Source organism: Alligator sinensis, unplaced genomic scaffold (assembly GCF_000455745.1).
Source record: "Alligator sinensis unplaced genomic scaffold, ASM45574v1 scaffold301_2, whole genome shotgun sequence".
Taxonomy (NCBI): domain Eukaryota; kingdom Metazoa; phylum Chordata; order Crocodylia; family Alligatoridae; genus Alligator; species Alligator sinensis.
In genome coordinates, this window is record NW_005841874.1 from 2084356 (window position 1) to 2103665 (window position 19310).

Here is a 19310-nt window from a genome sequence, read left to right on the forward strand (position 1 = left end):
TCTGGTGACTTCTGTGGAGGAAAAGTTTGGGGAAACCTGGAAAAAAATCTTTTTTTTTCTAACATCCTAGCTTCCTTTTTTTCCAGGATGTTTTCTTAGGTAATCAACCATGTATTAATGGGAACGCTTACGCTTTCTCTTATAAATACTATGTTACATTAATGCCACTTTTTAGGAAAACTTATCTCATGTGCCGCTTGAACAGAGAACCGTATGTCCGTTTCTAGCTCTTCATTCTCATTTGGGAACATCCTTCTTTTTTGACAGATTGTAGGACTAAGCACCAATATCGATTTCTTACTGAGCTTGTCGGGACACTCACAGTTTGAGGCTGGAAATGTACACACCAATTTCATTCCTCAACACCATGAAGAATTGTTTCCAAGCAGAAAGACAACCCATAATGAGGTGTTGTGTCAGGCGGCTCTGGGACTCATCCTGAAAGAGAAAATGATGACTGATGTGTTTAGAGATCAGTCCAATGGTAAGGCTCACTCTTCCTTATGACAGGGTGAGACGGATCTGAACTCTTGTCCATATTTTTAATATTTTTTTTTATGCCTCATTGTTTACTGTTGAAGGCCACTCCTTTTAACATCTGCCTACTATCTACTGTAGAATCCATTGAGAAGGCAAGGCACAACCTTCTTTTGGTGACTAAGATTAAGTATGTCATGGGAAGGAAGGTAGCCATGAGCCTTTCAGATAGGAACACACAGCTCTCCCTCTGCCTTGTATTACAGTGCCTATCTCTTACAGTGGCAGAGTACAGATGCTGAGGGGCAAAGTGAACAGGGCACGTCCAGAATTTTCTTCCCCCTTCTCTCCTATTGCAAGTTCCAGCAATCGGAGGTTTAGGAACTTTTGCATTGGGCAACACCAACCTTTATCCACTGACCAGCTGTGGACCACTTAACCAGGGCCTCAGAGACCAGTAGTCTGCAGAACACAGCTTAGGTAACCAATGCTTTTAGTAGACTGAGCATGGCATTAATAACTGCGAACTTCTGAGTTCTACTGTTGGTACTATTAGGGTGACCTAGTCGCATTAAAAGTCACCTAATCCAATACCCGCTGAGATCAGTGCAGAGACTTCCATTGACTTCTTTGGGAAGTATCTTGCATTTCTAATTTTGGTGTGTTAATTTTCATACGTATAAAAAAAGGAGGATGTGCTCTAGTTAGCAAGTGCCATCCTCTAGATGACAAGTGCCATCTGGTAATGGGGTAGACAGGTAGCAAATTACAGTTATTAATAGCAGTCTAAGAATTGTGCCCACACCTAGAGTGTACTATAACAGTTTGCTCCCGGTCCCCTTGTGCCTCTCCTCTAGAGTTATGCATAACACCTAGATTATAAACTTTGGAGCAAGGACTGTTACTAACTCTGTACAGCAGTACAGTGCAACAGAGTCCCAACAAGATTAAGGTCCTTAGATACAACATAAATGTTTAATAATTTTTAATAAAGAGTTTTGAAAATGCGAAGTGCAGTGTAAATGCTTTGTGTTTTGTGGGATTTTTTTTAATAACGCATTTAATGCAACATTGACTGTATATATGCTTATATATCTTGTATTCCAGATAAGTTCTCACCGTTTGCTTCCAGCAGTGGTAGAAGACTAAATATATCATTCACTAGAAACATGACTCTTCTGGATGGTGAAAATAGTAAGTGATTAGTTGTGAGTAAAGTGTGTTCAAGAGACCAGGTTATTTCAACCCACATACAAATATTCCAAAAAGGTAATAGTAAACAAAAGTAGAAAATAATTTTAAGGATCACAAGCTTTGGTCAGCATGTTTAAAGATAGCAACATCTGTGCATATGGACTACATTTTTAAAACGATGTCCTTAAGTTCAAACTTGCCATTCCATATTTAGGCATCTAAATAAAGATGGTCACATTTTCAGAGTAGCAGAACAACTGTAGCTCCTGTTGACTTCATTGAGTTCTTTAAAGCCTTTGTTGAGGTGCCTAGTTGTGGATTTAAGAACCTGTCTTTAGGTATTCAGCTTTGAAAATGTAGATCGAAATGTCAGGACAACCCTGCTTAGTTCTTGCTGGGCTGATCTTAAAACGTTAGTGACTTTATTTAAAAACTACTTTTTGTGTGTTGCAAGGATGTTCTGAACTCTTTTCCTGTTTCATTTTCCCACAAGTCCTGTAAGTAAATCTTGTTTTTTAATGCTTTTATTAAACAGATGTGGACATAACTGTAAATTACAATCATGATGGTTCATATAACATGCAGGTAAAGTCTTATTTTCTCTTCAGTATCTTATCAATAGAGTTCATATGCTGTATATTTCTTACTCCAGGTTGGCTGGTGTCACTATGTATCAAGGTTACCTGACACTTCTCATTATAAGACCCTGTTTTCAGTTGCTTATAGCAGTTAAACTTTAATTGTTTGCTGTGAACTTTTCTCTACCAAATGTCTGCCCCAGGCTGAATTTATTGTACATTTTCAGTCACAATGATTTAGCTGTTCCTGAGACGGAAGCTAGGGAAATAAACAGTTCTGCCTGTTTTAAAAAATTATGGCAACCTTCCCTTGGAATAGCTCTTAGGGCCTCCACACTTCAGAGCTGAGACTTGAAAGTTGACAGGGAGGGCCTTTGCATTAGACGGGCCTTTTGCTGTCTCCTGAAAATCCATCCAAATGTAGCCATGGTATAAGATTTTGGAAATTGCAGTTTGCACATGTTCTGTCAATGTTTCTTTGATTTTTAACAGTTACATTTACTGAAATTCTATCTGCTTTAGGCATGTTTCAGTCAGTGGCTGAGTAGGACCCTCCGTACTATTGCAGCTTCAAGCTGTGCTTCTTGTAGAATCGTGTACCTAAATGGCAAGGAAAGAACTTGTCTTTTTTATGCTTCACCCCCTTAGGAGTAAGCCCTTGCAGTGTGGATAAAAACTGTCCAGTGTGAATGCAGACAAGATATAAATCAGACCCCGTGGATGAGGAAGGAAGTTGGAATGAGAAGTCTGGTGAAAGGGAGAGGCTGGGGTGGAGGTTGGCAAATAAGGAGAGGGGAAACGGGAACCTGGGGGTAGGTGTGGAAGATCACTAGGACTGGCTGGGCAAAGAAGCTGTGACTGGGAGCTGGCCTTTGGTCAGTAAGGAGCTGGAAGGAAGATGGGGCTGGGATGGGAAAGGAGACTGGGACTGAGTATCAGAAGGACAGGAAGTTAGAGAGGGTGGGAGGCACATCTGATTAAAAAAAAACAAGGTGCTGTGGAAGAAGAGCCACAAGAATGATTAGAAAGAGCTCAATCTATTATCAAAAAGGAGATGAGTTGAATTGTTCAGCATACAAATCCTCATGCGGAGAGAAGAAATTTGATAGAAGAGGGTCTTCGAGTCTCAAAGACAATTTTAGCCCCTCTAACATTAGACAGTTTATCAAGAGCTGTGGTGGATTCTCTAGTTCTAGAAGTTTTTAAACCAAGATTTCTTTACCCCAGTTGATCTGATTTTGGTCAATCTGGCAGCAGAGGAAGCATGTACAAAGCTCTAAATACAATCTCTGCCCTTCATAGCATGTTTAATGGATTTCAGGACCTTGATCCTGTACTCAGGAAAGTCAGTTAAGAGAAACACAATACCAGAAGGGTCAGGGAAATGCTCTTAAGATGTTTTTCTCAGTGTCTTGGTCCTATGCTAAAGTTGTTATTGGTGCAGAACTCCCAGTGCATTAGATGAAAGTGTTACAAAAAACTTACCCATTCAATGAAACTTTCCTTCACTGTTATAAAGATATGTCTAGTTCACAGTTGTGAATGTAACACTCCATAAGTAGTCTCCTTCCCATTCCTCTCTGCCCTCACTGTTGTACTTGACGTGTTATAATTTGTGTTGTATTTTCAGCTTACAAGGATAAAGAGTTTTTGCTTGAAACGCATAATCCAAACCTATTGTGGTAGCCAAACTGAAGTATTACTTCAGAGTAGGTTAAAGTAAAGGCAGATATTGTTAGAGCTAGTTATAAATGCTGGATCCAGAGGGTGCAATTTGCTGAGTGCTCTGAATGGCTTCTGTTAAATCCTTGCTGGTCTTCTGTAGGAATATTGCACGGCTGTGTTTTGCTGAGCCTTTTCCACGGTTTGTGATAAGGATTCCCCTAGAAGAGCCAATGGACCAACCTTTTCAGTACTGTAGATATTTAAGACTTGCTAATTGGTAGAGACCTGCCCAAATCACGATTGCATGGATTTCGTGCAAATTGCAAAATCAGGCAATCTCTGTGAAATCCATGGGGGGGGAAAAAACCTTACTAAAAATAAAATGTGGCTCCCCAGGAGGAGCCAGCAGTCCTCCTGGCCATGCAGCCCACCCTGGGGGAGGGGAGCTGCTGCCATGAAGGCAAGCAGGTAAGTTGGCTGCTGTCCCCACCCCCTGCCACGGATTGGTTGAGAAGGCCACCTGTCATGCGGCCCTGCCACTCTCCACCAGTCAGCAATGAGGGGTGGGGTTGCCTGGTGGACAACTCTCAGCCAATCAGTGGCAAAGGGCGGGACTGTACGATAGATAGCCTGCTCCACCAGTCAGCAGCGGGGCAACCATGATAAGCCCTCGAAAATGGCAGTCTGCCTGCAAAATCGGCCAGCCACCTCCTTAACTTGGGTAGACCCCTACTAATTGGAAAGTAAAGGGTGCATTTTTTTTTTTTTAATAGATTTTTTATGGAGCCCAACTAACTGTTATGCAATTCACAAGGAACTGTCGTTAGTGTACGGTGCACATCCACTACAAGTGTTAAATTGCTGCTGTCACAGTCTGCTTGGTGCTCTGAAAGAACTAGATGCACACTTATGAAATCTGTGAACAGCACTAAGCTGAGAAGTATTCCTAGCGTAGAGGAGGATTGACATATAGTACAGGAAGAAGGAGATAGTGGAGTGAAATAACGGAAATGACATGAACCTGAGTAGGATGAAGTGCAAAGTCATGCGTTTAGGGAACAAAAGCAAGAACTTCAGTTTTCGGATGAAGCCTCATTTACTGGAGGCAACATGAAGAAAGGAACCAATCAGGATAATCATCCATTGCTAGCATGATGTCATTGTGAAAAAAATGAATGCAGTTCTAGAGTGGATTATACAGGGCATCTTTAGCTGAGACCGGACGGTATTAGTATGATGATACAAAACATTGGTAAGGTCCTGTTTAAAGGTGCAGTTTTGGTCATTCATTCTCAAAAAGGATGACTTTAAACTTGTTATAAATACTTTTTGGGGTGGATATCAGAGAGGGAGAAGACCTACTTTAATTAAGAATAATATTGTCTTAAGATCAAATGGATGCAAACTGGACAAGAACGAATTGAGACTGGGAATTACAGGAAAGATTTTAATTCTTAGAGAATGAAGTTCTGGAATGGCCTTCTGAAGAAAGTGATGGAAACAAGAAACCTGAATTTTTTCATGATGGAGCTTGATAAATTATGGGTCTTTTTGGTGTGATAATCTGAGTGTGTCATGTGAATTTGGATTGTTTGGTATTACCATGAAGATACTGGAAGGAAATTTGATCTCTATGATGAGGCACCTGGAATTTCCACACTCCAGGACTTCTGTCAGTCACATTCAGGGACCACAGATTTTTTTCCTCACGCCTGCCTTACAGGATTTTGGGTTATTTCCTGCCCTCCTCCCCCCTTCCTCTGGACCATTGGACATTGGCCACACGTAGAATTGGGGATTTGATGGATGTACTGGTGTTCCCAGTGGTATTAAAAATCTCTTGGGTGCTTGGCTAGTGGGTCTTGCTCCCACAAATTGATTGCCAAATTTGGATTCATAACAGAATTCTTCCCCTCATCAGATTGGCATGGGCCATGGGGTTTTTTTGCTATCCCTTATAGTGTGTAATCTAGTCATCTTCTGGGATCATCTGAGCCCATTTTAATTTGCTTAATTTCCTACCGTGGTAAGAGCATTGGAAGTATGGGGCCAGGGTGGGGTCAAGTCACCCTCCAGCTGCTTTTCCCATTGCCACTGCTGTGTCCCTACCTCCTCTGCTGCTGCCACTGTGTGACCTGTGCCAGAGCTAGAGCTGCCACGCTGGTACAGGAATATGGGGCTCAGTGGGGCTGAAGCTGCTGCTGCCACCATATACCTTGGGTTAAATCCAGACCCTACAGCCTGGAATCAGTCCTAGGCACAAAGTGATTTTGACACCCTTGATTTAGAGCATAGGAAGACTAGCAGTTCATATAACCTAAGCATGCAATTACCAAGAAAATAGGATCAAATGCTGTTGCTGCTCCAAACCCTCCAGAATAGGTTCATTTTCATTATAAGTCTGACAAACCTCTTGAAACCATTAGCAATGTTATGTTGGGGTTTTTTTTAATATGAAAGGGAATTGGACATCAGTAAGGATCCTCTGATGTAAAGATTAAACAATTGACAAAAGTAGTATTAACCAGCACAAGATTTACTTCTCCTTTATTTATGCCTCTGAGGCCCTTGACAGACATTCTCTAAAGGTGAGATTGGGATCTGATTCCTCAATCCCAACAATTGTGCATCCTCCCATGCCACTCGTGCATGACAGGAAGTGTGATTGTGGGATTGGGAATCAAATCCCAATTGCACCAGCGGGTTGGGTGCCTGACAGTCAGCTGATTGTCAGAAAGCACCAAGAACCCCTGGGGCAGTTCAAGTCCCAATGTGGCCCCTGGAGCTGACCAACCATCAGCTGAACGTCAGCAAATCAGGACTGCCCCAGGGCTTGCGTCCTGGGACAGTCCTGATCTGCAGTCAGCTGGTGGGCACTGCCCCGAGGGCTTGAGTTCTGCAGTGGTCCCTGCCAGCCAATGTTCACCTGATAATGATGGTACTTAGAATCAAGTAAATAAGGTATGTTACTTTTTACCCATTAAAGCAGAAGTCAGCAGCCTATGGCCTGCAGGTCAGATCTCGCCTTTAGAGTTGAGGGGCTTCAGCAATATTCTGGCGGTGGCGGGCTTTGGCGTTCCAGCGGTGGGGAACTTTATCCATCCCATGACAGGGAAAGCAGCAGCAGCAGCATCCAGCTACTAGTGCAAGGTCCCGTTGGCCCAGAGCTAGGTCATTCCAGCCTGCCACTAGAAAATGGTACTGAGTACTGTGCCGTGGGAATTGTGCCATTAATGATTTGATTTGGAAAAGCTCAGTGCGGACCTGTTACATGGACAATGCCTAACACTCGTAACTGTTCCAGGTTGGAGAGAGAACTTTCCTTGTTTCTGGAGACATTTCTCATAAGGGAGATTCGACTTACCTAAGAAGTTCAGTAAATGGGATTGTTTGTAAATCCAAGCTGGTCATTTTGGACAACACGATTCATCTCTTCTTACCGGTAAATTTTTCTTTTTCATTATGTGTGGGAGGGAGAGCAAGCTGGAGTGAAGACAGGGAATTATTGATTTAAGCAGGCAGTCTAAAATTTGTAAGAAGGGCAAAGAAAGGGATTGTTATTTCAGATTTTGATAGCAGTCTCTAATCTTCTGATCCTTGCTAGGATTACTATAATTAGAGATTGGTAGCTGATGGTCTACAACTGAGTACATTAATTGTCTGTAGAAAAAAGATAAAATGCTGTTGACTGCATTGGGAGACTGTACAAAAATAGCGTGTTGAAAAATAATGTTTGAACCGTACTACAGCAGTAAGTTACTAGAATAGTTGCAGCTGAGAAGTATTTATGAGGAATCACGTAACTGATATTTTTATTTTAATGTGCTTCATTTTTTAAATAATAAAAAATAAATCAAGCTTGCTCAAGGAGCAAGGAGTTGGTACCAGCCAGTTTTGCAACATTAACATAAAATAACTTTGGCATCTTCTTCATTGCATTGCATTAACAATTGTAGTTACGGAGAGGAAATCTCCCTGCTTGCCTGGTTAAACTTTTTCTCCCTAATAAAAGGGATCAAACAATTAAAATCTCTTTCCAATGAATGTCAGATGAAATCAACATAAACTTACTTACTAACTTATTAGCCATAGCCCACATTCATGTAAGTAGAGTTTGTACTAATTAAAGTGTTTTATGACATTAACTTAATGTTCATTTTATTTTTTTTTAGGGAGGCAGTGCTCAAATTGGTCTTCCAGTACCCAAATACTTGTCTGGAGTGAGTGCAACTGGACCTCAGGGAGGTGCTATAGCACCGATGACAGGAACAGTTGAAAAGGTAATTTTTACAATGGGCGTGAGGGAATGTCTCCAATACAGCCTGTAAAGGGTTAGCCCCTATAGCCTTCATCTCTACCAGAGGAGGCAGGAGCAGACCTCTCAGTTACAAGGTAGTGTCTGGCTTCTCTTAGCTGGAAAATGCCTTCAGCTGACTCTGCCATCCAGGCAGCAGAACAAGTGATCTCTAGACTTCCTTTCCTGCAGAGGATTTGGATACACTTTTTAATATTCTCAATATTTAGCTAATCTTACTATTTTAAAAAATCCTTTTAATAATTGCGGGGAGTGGGGAGAATGTCCTTGTTGTGGCAGCTAAGCCCATCAAAAAACTGGTCTGGAAGGTGCCTTCAGTATTCAGCTGTGCATCAGTATGGCTAGGAAGGGGGAGACCCTTGGAGATCCAAAAAGAATTAAGCACCTAATATGGAATATAGGTGAAATTCCAGTGCCTCAGTCCACAAAACCCAGCCTCATTTTGTAGGATTTCTAGGTTCATTTTTGTCAGTCAGATGCCTCAAGTGCCTAAAGTTCTGCTTCTGGGCACCCCCTGGACTGTCTCAGTCTTTTTAGGTCAAGGCACACATACGTCACATCAGCGTTCTCTGTCTGTGGCCTCAGAGAGGTTCAATCCAATGGGCATTTTAGAGCCAGCTTAACACACTCCTCCAGGACCAGGCTGTTTGGAACAGGGCAGCTACAGCATTACAGGGGGCGGTGGCAAATGGTGATAGTCCAGTAACAAGTACCAGAACTGAGCTCTAATGTATGATGCAACTCCCCATGCCCTGACTTCCATGAGGCTAGGGAACTGTGCTCTCTCTTGAACTGTGGTCTTCCTTTCCTCCCCAAATCTAGTATGGATCTGGATTTTTCAAGCCTTACCTGCTTTGGTTTTCTAGGTATTTGTGAAAGTAGGAGACAAGGTAGAAGCTGGAGACCCTCTCATGGTTATGATAGCTATGAAAATGGAGGTATGTAACATTAAAGAGATTCTAATTACTGTAAAAATTAAAATGCGGTGATCCTTATGTGGATTGAGGTTGATTCATTGCAGTATGATACAAATTCTGCCTTGTTTTGCCATCAGCACCACTTTTAATATGACAAAACTCTTTATCTGATGAGATTTTGGAGTATTCTGTTTACTTCTATTTTATTAACCAAAGCTATTACGTCCATAATCTTTGCAAATGCTTCAAAGTTCAGTTAGTTAGGCCTTTATACCCACCAGAAACCAGTCATCCATTCTTTCCAAGCACAAAACCATCTTCCATAATTTGAATGTATTATTATTTGCTTCGGTGATTTAAGCATACTATACGTATTACCTGCAGGTGCTTCATAAAAAAATTCAGCAAGCAGTGAGTCTATCAGTAAATGTACCCAGAATTTTCTTGTTTGTAATCCTGCTGATTATTACTTGCATAAAGCTTTACAGAGAGTAAAGATTCTTTGTAAGAATCTCCAGGAAATGCAAGTTAGTAGTCTTTGGATATTCCATCATTTTGTTACAATTTTTTACATTAGTTGAAATTGTCTGCACTATAGTTCCTGTAGTCAGAGCTGATTGAGTTTGGATTGATTTATTTATCTTCCAGATTAATGTACAGTAGGTGAATTAAATTATGTAACACAGGACTGTGTGACTTCTAGGCCTCCAGCAACCACACAACCGGGGTCCTACCAAGTGAGGCACGGCCTGCTGGGCCATGTGCTGTGCAGATGCTCTCCGCAGCGCTTTGCATGACTATGTGGGCACCTCCCCCAACTGCTACATTGGACACCCCTTCCCCACTGCTGTACTGCACAGGTGTAATTGCCCCGCTTCCACTGCAACATGTGCCCTTGTGGGCACTCTGACCCCACTCCTGCCTTGTGCAGGCACAATTCTCCCCCTTTCCACTCATCCATAGATTTCATAGACATCAGGACTGGAAGGGACCTCGGAAGATCATCGAGTCCGGCCCCCCGCCCAAAGGGCAGGAAGTCAGCTGGGGTCATAGGATCCCAGCAAGATGAGCATCCAGTTTCATCTTGAAGGCGTTCAATGAAGGCGCTTGAACCACCTCCAGTGGCTGTTCCAGACCTTGGGGGCTCGGACAGTAAAGAAATTCTTCCTTATGTCCAGCCTGAAACGATCTTGAAGTAGTTTGTGACCATTCGACCTCGTCATCCCTTGGGGCGCTCTGGTGAACAAACGTTCCCCCAGATGCTGGTGGTCACCCCTGATAAACTTGTAGGTGGCCATCAGATCACCCCTGAGCCTGCGCTTTTCCAGGCTAAAGAGCCCCAGGGCTCTCAGCCTGTCATCGTAGGGTCTGTTTCCCTGACCTCTGATCATGCGCGTGGCTCTTCTCTGGACTCTCTCAAGCTTCCACAGCTCCCTGCACTGTAATGCCGTCTTCGGCGAGGGTAGGAACCAGAAACTGGAGGAGAGAGGGGAAGCCAGGAGCCTCTGGCTGCTTTTGTACCCAGACCAATGGGAGGAGCAGCGGCCAGGTGAGTCTGGGGACCACAGCGTAATCTGTCATGGGCCACATGTAGCCTGCAGGCCACCAGTTGGACAGCCCTGATGTAACATATTAAAACTAGTGTTTGAAATAAATTATTTTTTTATTGCTGTGCTCTTTTGTAAATCAATAATGTGTAAAATCCCACATCTGTGCACTGGGAAAACACCTTTAGGTTTACCTGAAATTATTTTGGTAATTGTATATGCGTAGGTGGTTGTAACATAGTTATTTGTGTTACGTATGCTGTTCTGCATTTGGGTTGGTTTTTTTTGCCAGTCTTTGCCTGACTTGTTCTCACTTTTTTGTGATACTTATTAAGATGTAAGAAACAACCTAATGACCACTTTAAAATTAGAGGGATCCTGTTTAGACACTTCAGTGCAAAAAAAGAGTTCACCCTCAGTGTCATAAATTGTTCCTGTGATATAAGCATTTTCTGCCATCAAACAAAGATGTATTTAATAATCAGCAGCACCCTCTCAAAGGAACAGAGCCATTGAATTGTTGACATTTTTGAACTAAGAGTATGTTCTTTTATAAGATGTTTAATTTAGTTCACTCTTCTTTTTGACTAATAAAACTAGAGGCAAATATTTGTACTTCAAAATCTTTAACCCCTACTATGGTTGTCCACACACAATGATGTTTTCCCTTCAGTTAAATATAGAATGAGTAAAGACCTGAGTAACTTGAGTTACATTTTTAAAAGAAGGCTTGAAACAATTTTTTTGTGTGTTAGAGCAAATGGCAAATGTTGAATTGATCTCTTACACCTATGGTTAGTATTTGTAAGGTGGAGCTGTTGTTAAAATAAGACTGAGGCGTTTTGAGAATATCCTCTTAATTTGTTATGGATTTGTTTGTGTGCAGCATATCATACGGGCTCCAAAGGCGGGAATAATAAAGAAGGTAAATTACCAAGAAGGCTCCCAAGCCAACAGACATGCTCCACTAGTGGAGTTAATGGATGAAGAAACTGAATCAAAATAAACTTCAATGAAGGTGCAATTTTTGATCTTCTCAAGGTTCGCCAAGAAGGTGCTTGGACATCTTGTTGAGCAGACTGTTCGTTAAAAGGTTTGGGGAACTGATTTCCTCTGCATTCCATGGAAGCAGTTACATTGTGAATGATGCCAACTTTCTCTAAATATTGGAGATCACAATTCAGCCATTACAGGTAGCAACTAAGGATCTGATTCTGCAATCCTCTGATCCTGTACAACTCCTCCTGTTGAGCAGTTACAGTTGCCTGTATAAGGACAGCAGGATTTGACTGTAAATTGATGTTACATGTTCTTGTTGTGACTGATGGTGAGGTTCCAAAGCAATGGTCCTTTCATTCAGAGTTGCTATTTTTCCTCCCCCCCAGCAAGAGTTTAGAGGGAAAAAGCAAATTCAAACAAATGCATTATAATAGCTGTCATTCTTAGACAAAACTCTTATTAATAGCCTGATCTTTGCCCGAGTAAGGAATATACAACTGGGCCCTTGACATCTCTCTTTAAGTCACTTTATTGCTTGGTGCCTTTACTTCCCCATTTGTAAATGGGGATAATAGCACTTAGATACCTCCTAAGGTGGTAGGGGCTGAATTAACATAATTGTTGATGAAAAGCATTATAAAAGTGCAAATTATTATTATTATTACTACAGTAATCAAAATTTGAATCTGACTGGTTGTAGAAAGGGGTATTTGGTCTTGAAAGCTGAACTTGCAATACAGAAAGGTTATAACATTATTTAATATTAAAAAATGTTGATGTGTCATAATAAAATACTGTTTTTAAAATTGATGTGAATGTTTCAGTATCTTTTCATGTTTCATTCTACAAATCTGTATGTTTTTACTTGCCAAAGTATACCGTTCCCAAGGTCATTATAAAGATATGACATGTGATCGATGATAATAGTCATTGCTTCTTTCACTTTTACAACCTTTCAGGAAGAAAAATGTGTTATTTACTGTAATGTATTTTAACTTGTTGAAGCATACCCAAAGCATGGGCAAAGGGGAAAGGATTTTTTAAATTAAAAATATTCATTTTAATGATTAGAACTTCCAAATACCTTCTAAAGTTTTTATAAAATGTTAAGTATTTCTTGGCATATAAATTTCCCTATCAAATAGTCACTATAATGATGAGAAGAAATGCTGTTTTAGATTTTTTTTTAGTAAGCAGAGAGGATCTTACAAGAGTTGGTTGTGGAAAATGATATTGCATCAAGTGAGCTGATTCAGGACACTGTAAAGTGCAGTATAGCCAAAAATAGGGTACCGATCAGAGTTTTAGACTTAAGGCAGGCAGACTTTGATAAACTATGGAAAGATTGGCTTATCTCAGAAATTCAAGGATTTATTTATGTAGAAAAAGCATGAAGAGTTCAAGTTAAAACTGCAAATACTTGCATCCCAAGTAAGAGGAAGAAAATTGGTAAGGAAGGGCTACTGACTTTGATGAAGTTGTAATGAAAACATGGCCACTGTCTAATGAAAAGTAGGGTGGAAATCAAGTGTAATCTAGATATGGCCAATATACTGAATATTTTGCCTCAACCTTCAAATTGGAAAAGAGTGTAATGACAATAATAGTTTGGTATCGAATGGGGATGAGCATACAGTAATGGAAATTATCCACTACTTACTTGCTATTGCAGAGACAGGATACTGGGCTAGATGGACCTTCTGTCTAACCCAGTATGAGAATTCTTATGAACCACGTTGGAGGCAGAAGCAAAAACAGTTTCTAACTGTGATAATATTGGGAGGCCCCAGATAATCATCCCAGAATAGTGAAAGAATTGGTATATGAAATAGTGAGTCCAGTAGTATGAATCTCCGAGGAATCTGTCAGATAGAAAATTACTACTTAATGGATTTCATAATTAGTATAACAGTAATAGATTTGCTGTTACTAGGAGATGATGATGCCCTATAATTGGAGAATAGCAATCATACTGTCCAAATACCAAAAAGGAGAAGACAGACCAAGGCAATTGCAAGCTAGTTAATTTGACTTTGGTATTATGCAAGCTCTTGGATATTGAGGAAAGGAATAATCACGAATATGGAGGTAAGCAGAAAATGTTCAAAAAATTAATTTAAACTGGAGCAAGTACAAAGAAGGACTACAGAGGTGTTTAGGAGAATGTAGACGTAAGCTGTGAAAGAAGATTAAAAGAACTTGGCTTGTTTAACTTAGGAAAATGAAGGTTGAAAAGGCAATGTGATTATTCTTTATAAATACGTGTTCAGAGTGAATATTAGGGAAAAGAGGTACTTGACATAAAGAACAATTTTGGCATATGGTCAAATAGCAAACTGAGCATGAACAAATTTAGATGGGAAGTTAGGAGGAGATTTCTAATGATCAGAGGCAGTCATTTTGAAGGAGTCTGAACAAAGTAGTGAGGGCAAGGAATTTGCATTGCTTCAAGATGGAACTAGATCAGTCTGTAGGTAGGGAACGATTGCAGGCGGACCTAGACAGGCTGGAAAAGTGGGCAGCACACAATAGGATGCAGTACAACAAGGACACGTGCAGAGTGCTGCACGTAGGGTGCAAAAATATCCAACACACCTACTGGCTGGGCAGTGACCCTCTCAGCAGCACAGAAGCAGAAAGGCATCTCGGAGTCACAGTGGATCCAAGATGAACATGAGTTGTCAGTGTGACGAAATCATCAGCAAAGCTAACTGCACTTTTTCATGCATCAGCAGATGTGTGACAAATAGATCTAAGGAGGTGATCCTCCCCCTCTATGCGGCACTGGTCAGACTGACAGTTGGAGCACGCATCCAGTTTTGGGCACCGTACTTCAAGAAGGATGTGGATAGATTCGCGAGGGTCCAGAGGAGGCCACTTGTATGGTTAGGGGCTTACAGGACAAGCCCTATGAGGAGAGACAGAGACCTGGATCTCTTCAGCCTCTGCAAGAGAAGGCTGAGAGGTGATCTTGTGGCTGCCTACAAATTCATTTGGGGGGTGCAGCAAGGGATTGGCGATGCTCTGTTCACCAGGGCGCCTCTTGGGGTAACAAAGAACAATGGTCACAAACTGACAGACAGCTGATTTAGGCTAGATATCAGGAAAAGCTTCATGGCAAGGGTGGCCAAAATTTGGGAATGGGCTTCCAAGAGTGGTGGTGCTCTCCCCTACCTTGGGGGTTTTAAGAGAAGGCTGGATAGGCATCTGGCTGGGGTCATCAGACCTGCGTAGGCGGGGGGTCGGACTCAATGATCTGTTGAGGTCCCTTCCAACCCTAGCATCTATGACTCTATGAAAGTCTGTCCCTGTGGGAGGTATTGGGTAATCCCACAACTTCATGGCTTCTGCTGATCTTGAGAGGCCAGGAAAACCCTTATTTTTCCCCATGAATATATTATTTGGCTTCTGGGGCTTTTTGCACGGAAGGGTTGATGTTGGTCAGAACGATAGGCAAGATTTTGGCTAGGATGTAGTAAGGCTTCTACTTTGTACTTAGAAACCTGACTGGAGAATCCTGCTCAAGCATTCAAAGTTCAATCCATTGCCTGATTTGGGTTCGGTACAGGAATTTTCCCCCCACTTTGGATTTTTGCCCACAGGACCTAGTCCTCTTCCTCAGATCATCTGAACATATTTTAACCAAACTAACTCCTAGTGATTGCAGTGGTAAGACATTGTACTGCCCTCATTTCCCCTGCTCTTTACATAGAAAGCCAGCAGTTGTTTTCTTCAGAGAAGGAGCTTTAGTGGCTATAATGCTTGAGAAGGATCAGAGTTGACAATCTTGGTGACCTTTTGGACAAATGGTTGCTTCTGAATGCAGAGGTCTGGACTCCTGGTTACCCCAGGAGGCCCCTTCCAGTCCTGTGTCCCTAGTACTTGAACTAAAGGATGAGCTCTATTGATTATCAACTACTGGAATATGCTTTAGAGAAAGGTAATTAGTCATGTTAGCCTGAAGGCAGGCAGAAGGCAGGATAGATTTGCACCTTATAGACTAAATCACAGGTGGATAAGCAGTGTCTTACTCCATCAGATGCTATGAGGGGACTGCAGGAAGCAGAGCTTCAAAATAAAACATTATTTTGAATACAAAGGGTAGAGAAGGGGGAGAAAAGAAGGGTACTGCTGGAGGAGGCAAGGTGGATAGGAGAGACAAAATGAAAGCAGGCAACCCATTGAGGGGCATAGGGAATTATAAATTTTACTCCATGTAATGGGTAAAACTCCATAGTCTTGGTTTAGACCGGTGGTTCTCAATCAGGGTGTCACAGGACAGTTCCACCCACCTGCCTCTGTTTCCAGAACGAGCATGAGAGGGCCAGACCGGGAAGGGCTATGGCCCGAGCCAGCTCTCCCATCCTGCTTTAGGGTTATCAGAGAGCCCCAATACAGGAGGAGCGTGTGCATACTGCACAGCCCTTCCCAGGTTGGTGCGCAGGACAGTTTTTTCCCTGGAGGCAGGAGCACCCCGCTGAGAAGCAGTGAGGTCAGTTTAAGCAACCCCAATTGTAGTTCTCACCCAGAGGGTTTTGCCAAATTCAAAAAAGTTTTGGAGGGGTGCTGTCTCTCTGGAAAGCTTGCAGACCATTGCTTTAGACCATCCTTAACACAGTCCTATCTGTGGATGGTTTCTTGTTCTGCAATTTCCCGTTCAAGTTCGTTTGTAGAGTTTTGTTGTGTAAGAACAGCTACACCGGTGTCAGTGATGGACCGTCCAGGGAGGTTAGTGTCCTGCCACAGGCTTGTCTATCTTCCTGGACCTGGTGTCCGACTGGTGCTCATTCATTCTTATATTCAGGGATGGCCCCATCTGCCCCATATCGACAACAGAAGGGCATTGTAAACAGATGTTGGCATATATGATGTTGGTAAAGGAGCAGGTGAATGAACCTCCGATGTATAATCCATGTTAGTCAGTCCAGTGATGATGTGTTGATGAAGGGGCACAGCTGGCATCTGTGTCTGGAGCAAGGTCTGGTGCCTTGGTGAGAACAGGAGTTAGGTAGTCCGTTGCTGGAGAAATGCCATCGGATGTCGGGGAGGCACAGGCTCTTCATAGCATCTGGTGAAGCAAGCCACTGTTTACAAAAGCATATGCATTTCTGATTCAGTTAATCTATAAGGTGTAAATCTACCTTATTTTTAAAGCCTTTATGTGCTTTAATTGTCTAGTAAGAAGCACCATTTTTGCATATGCACAGAGGGAAAGATCCTCAGATGCCATTGATTGCTCAGTGGACAATGGCGGTTTATCCATCCCAGCAGAAGATCTGCCCAAAATGCCTGTTCCTATTCAGAGCAGGAGCAAAGAACTCACACTGGCCAAGTGAATGGGGTGAAGGAATGGAAAGCAGGAGAGCTGGATTGTACTCTCACTTCAGCCCCTGATTCAGTGTGACCTCAGGCAAGTCACGTAATCTATATTTGCCTTCATTTCCTCATCTATAATGAGGATAATGTTTCTGAAAACACTTTGCAATCTGAGGATAAAAAGTGTTGTATAAGTGCTAAGTACTTATTTTGCATGCTTGCTGGTAAAATTGTAATTTCAAAACGGGGCTTCATTATTACTTGTGGAGCTGTAAGCTTTTGCATTTTGTTTAGAGAAGGAAATTGAAGCTAGCAAATGGTAAATTCATTTTTTTTTTTTAGATTTATTAGCGCCTTGGCCTTAATAGTCATCATTTATCCAGTTGCCAGAAAATCCCAGCTCCCATCGTCATGGATATTAAAAGGCAGACACTGAGTGTTTCTGACAGAGACTTTAAAGCTCAATCAGCAGTCGGGGAGAGGGAGAATTGACCTGAGGAAAATGTCATCTTTCTTTTAAAAAGCAAATCATGTCTATTTTAAGGGGCCTATCCACCAGCAGGCTTGTTACGGCTTTATTGATACCTGTTGATTATTTTTCTCTTGGCTCTGAGCATCAAGAACTGTTTGATTGTGATTCTTTCTATTCGTCTTTGTAAAGAGATCAACAACTTGATGTGCAAGGTTTGTTGGAGTGCTTCACAGGAACAAATGCATTCACATATATTAAGATCGCAGCAGATGTCTTCACTATTTGCGCAGTGTAAATCGTGTTCATGTGACAGACATACACACAATACACAAGCAAATGTCACAACCCTTTTGTGATGGTGGTGCAGCTTTCAGAAGTAAAATTTCCCTCTTGAATATTGTCCTTGAGCATGAGGAGAGAGCTGTAGGTAGCTGCTAAGTTTAATTAATCTTCACTTACATTTAAACAAAAGTCAGCGTTGTGGAATAATTCTCCTTAATGGAGGTTTGTTTTTAATGTGGATCATTTATGTTTTATGAAATAAAAGAGTTTTTTCTTTGAAAAGCAATGCCATGTATTTTATGAGACGTTACATGAGGGTTAAGACTGCTTGTTAGCTGAGAAAGCCACTCTTTGGATAAACATCATGTCCTGGTTGAGTAACCCATATTTTTTATTACAGAAATAATAAGTAAGCAGAGCACATATATGTCTAGTGTCCTACTGGGTTTTTGAAATGATAATGATAGTTGGAGTTTTGCTTAAATCTGTCCTCCAGATAAACAGTCCTTGTGCCAAAAAGTGCTCTTGAAATGGTAATTGGACTCTTTGTGAATGGCAGCAATCTGCTTGCCCGGAAAGACAGGAAAGCGGGAGGTGGTATGTACTAGCAGGAAAACCTCTGAGGGAAATTTAGATGTCTGCTTGCCTCCTCTGACCCTCTGAAAGCAAGGGGACCTCCAGAGACTGCATGGCATAATCAGTCACCACCCCCTGTAGTCCTGCTCCTGCATCTTTGTGCATACATGCACGCAAGTACACGCTTATAGTCACGGCTTATTTAACACTTGCAGTGGTCAAAGGCCCCAGCCAGACTGGAGGTCTCTGGTGCCGAGCACTGTCTACCTACCCTGAAAAGATACCATCTAGGATGAGAAGCAGACTAAGGCAGGGCAAAGGAGATGGTTGAAGATAGATCATGTTATATCATCTCCGTCTGTACCATGGGTTTGCACCGGTGCAGCGACATTTGTGGCTAGTCATCAATTGCTAGAACCAGGACACATTCTTAGTATAGGCAATCTCTGGCTTATTAAAGGCTAGAAGCCACTTTGGTGTGACCAGACCAGGTGATGATTTATTTGGGATAGTCTCTAGCTACGTGTACAACATTAAAAACAATTTTAAAATGAGAGAATCTCGGCGCATAGGAATGGAAGGAGCCTCCTGGGCTATAGAGTCTAGTCCCCAACTCGGTTGATGTTGCAGAGCGTCTATTCAGTGCTTTCAAAGTCCAAGTACGTGACGGAAAAGAAAATGGATAATGAAGGACATAATGCGTCCTACAGTGCTCATAATAAATGTGTTATTTCTTTACACTTGATAAGAACGTGTATGTCTTCAGAGAACTGCAGATAGGCTGATGATCATCAGCCTATCTGGGTTTTGTTTCATGTATCTTGATTTTAGTAGCTACATAACTTTTCTTAAGTAGCACTGCTGAATTGGAAATATTCTCCTGGACTACATATATCAATTAATAACAGAATGTTTTTAGAAGAGCACGTCATATTGGTGTCTGGTTAAAATTATATGAACTTGTATTTGCGA

At 41.8% G+C, this 19310-nt stretch overlaps 1 protein-coding gene across 4 annotated transcripts in view; it reads left to right on the forward strand.

The window, feature by feature from the left end:
- The window catches only part of MCCC1 (methylcrotonoyl-CoA carboxylase 1), a 28219-nt gene extending 15563 nt beyond the window's left edge, over window positions 1-12656 (forward strand). For 2 of the 4 annotated variants that reach the window (XM_025195970.1, XM_025195972.1), the window contains 7 exons: window positions 268-484; window positions 1585-1671; window positions 2207-2256; window positions 7219-7356; window positions 8087-8194; window positions 9096-9167; window positions 11580-12655. In XM_025195970.1, the coding sequence (XP_025051755.1) occupies window positions 268-484; window positions 1585-1671; window positions 2207-2256; window positions 7219-7356; window positions 8087-8194; window positions 9096-9167; window positions 11580-11699 (792 nt within the window). In that variant the 3' untranslated portion in view covers window positions 11700-12655. Of the gene's footprint in view, window positions 1-267; window positions 485-1584; window positions 1672-2206; window positions 2257-7218; window positions 7357-8086; window positions 8195-9095; window positions 9168-11579 lie in introns of all 4 variants that reach the window. The other 2 variants (XM_025195969.1, XM_025195971.1) reach the window with 1 other exon arrangement.
- Window positions 12657-19310: the final 6654 nt, after the last annotated feature.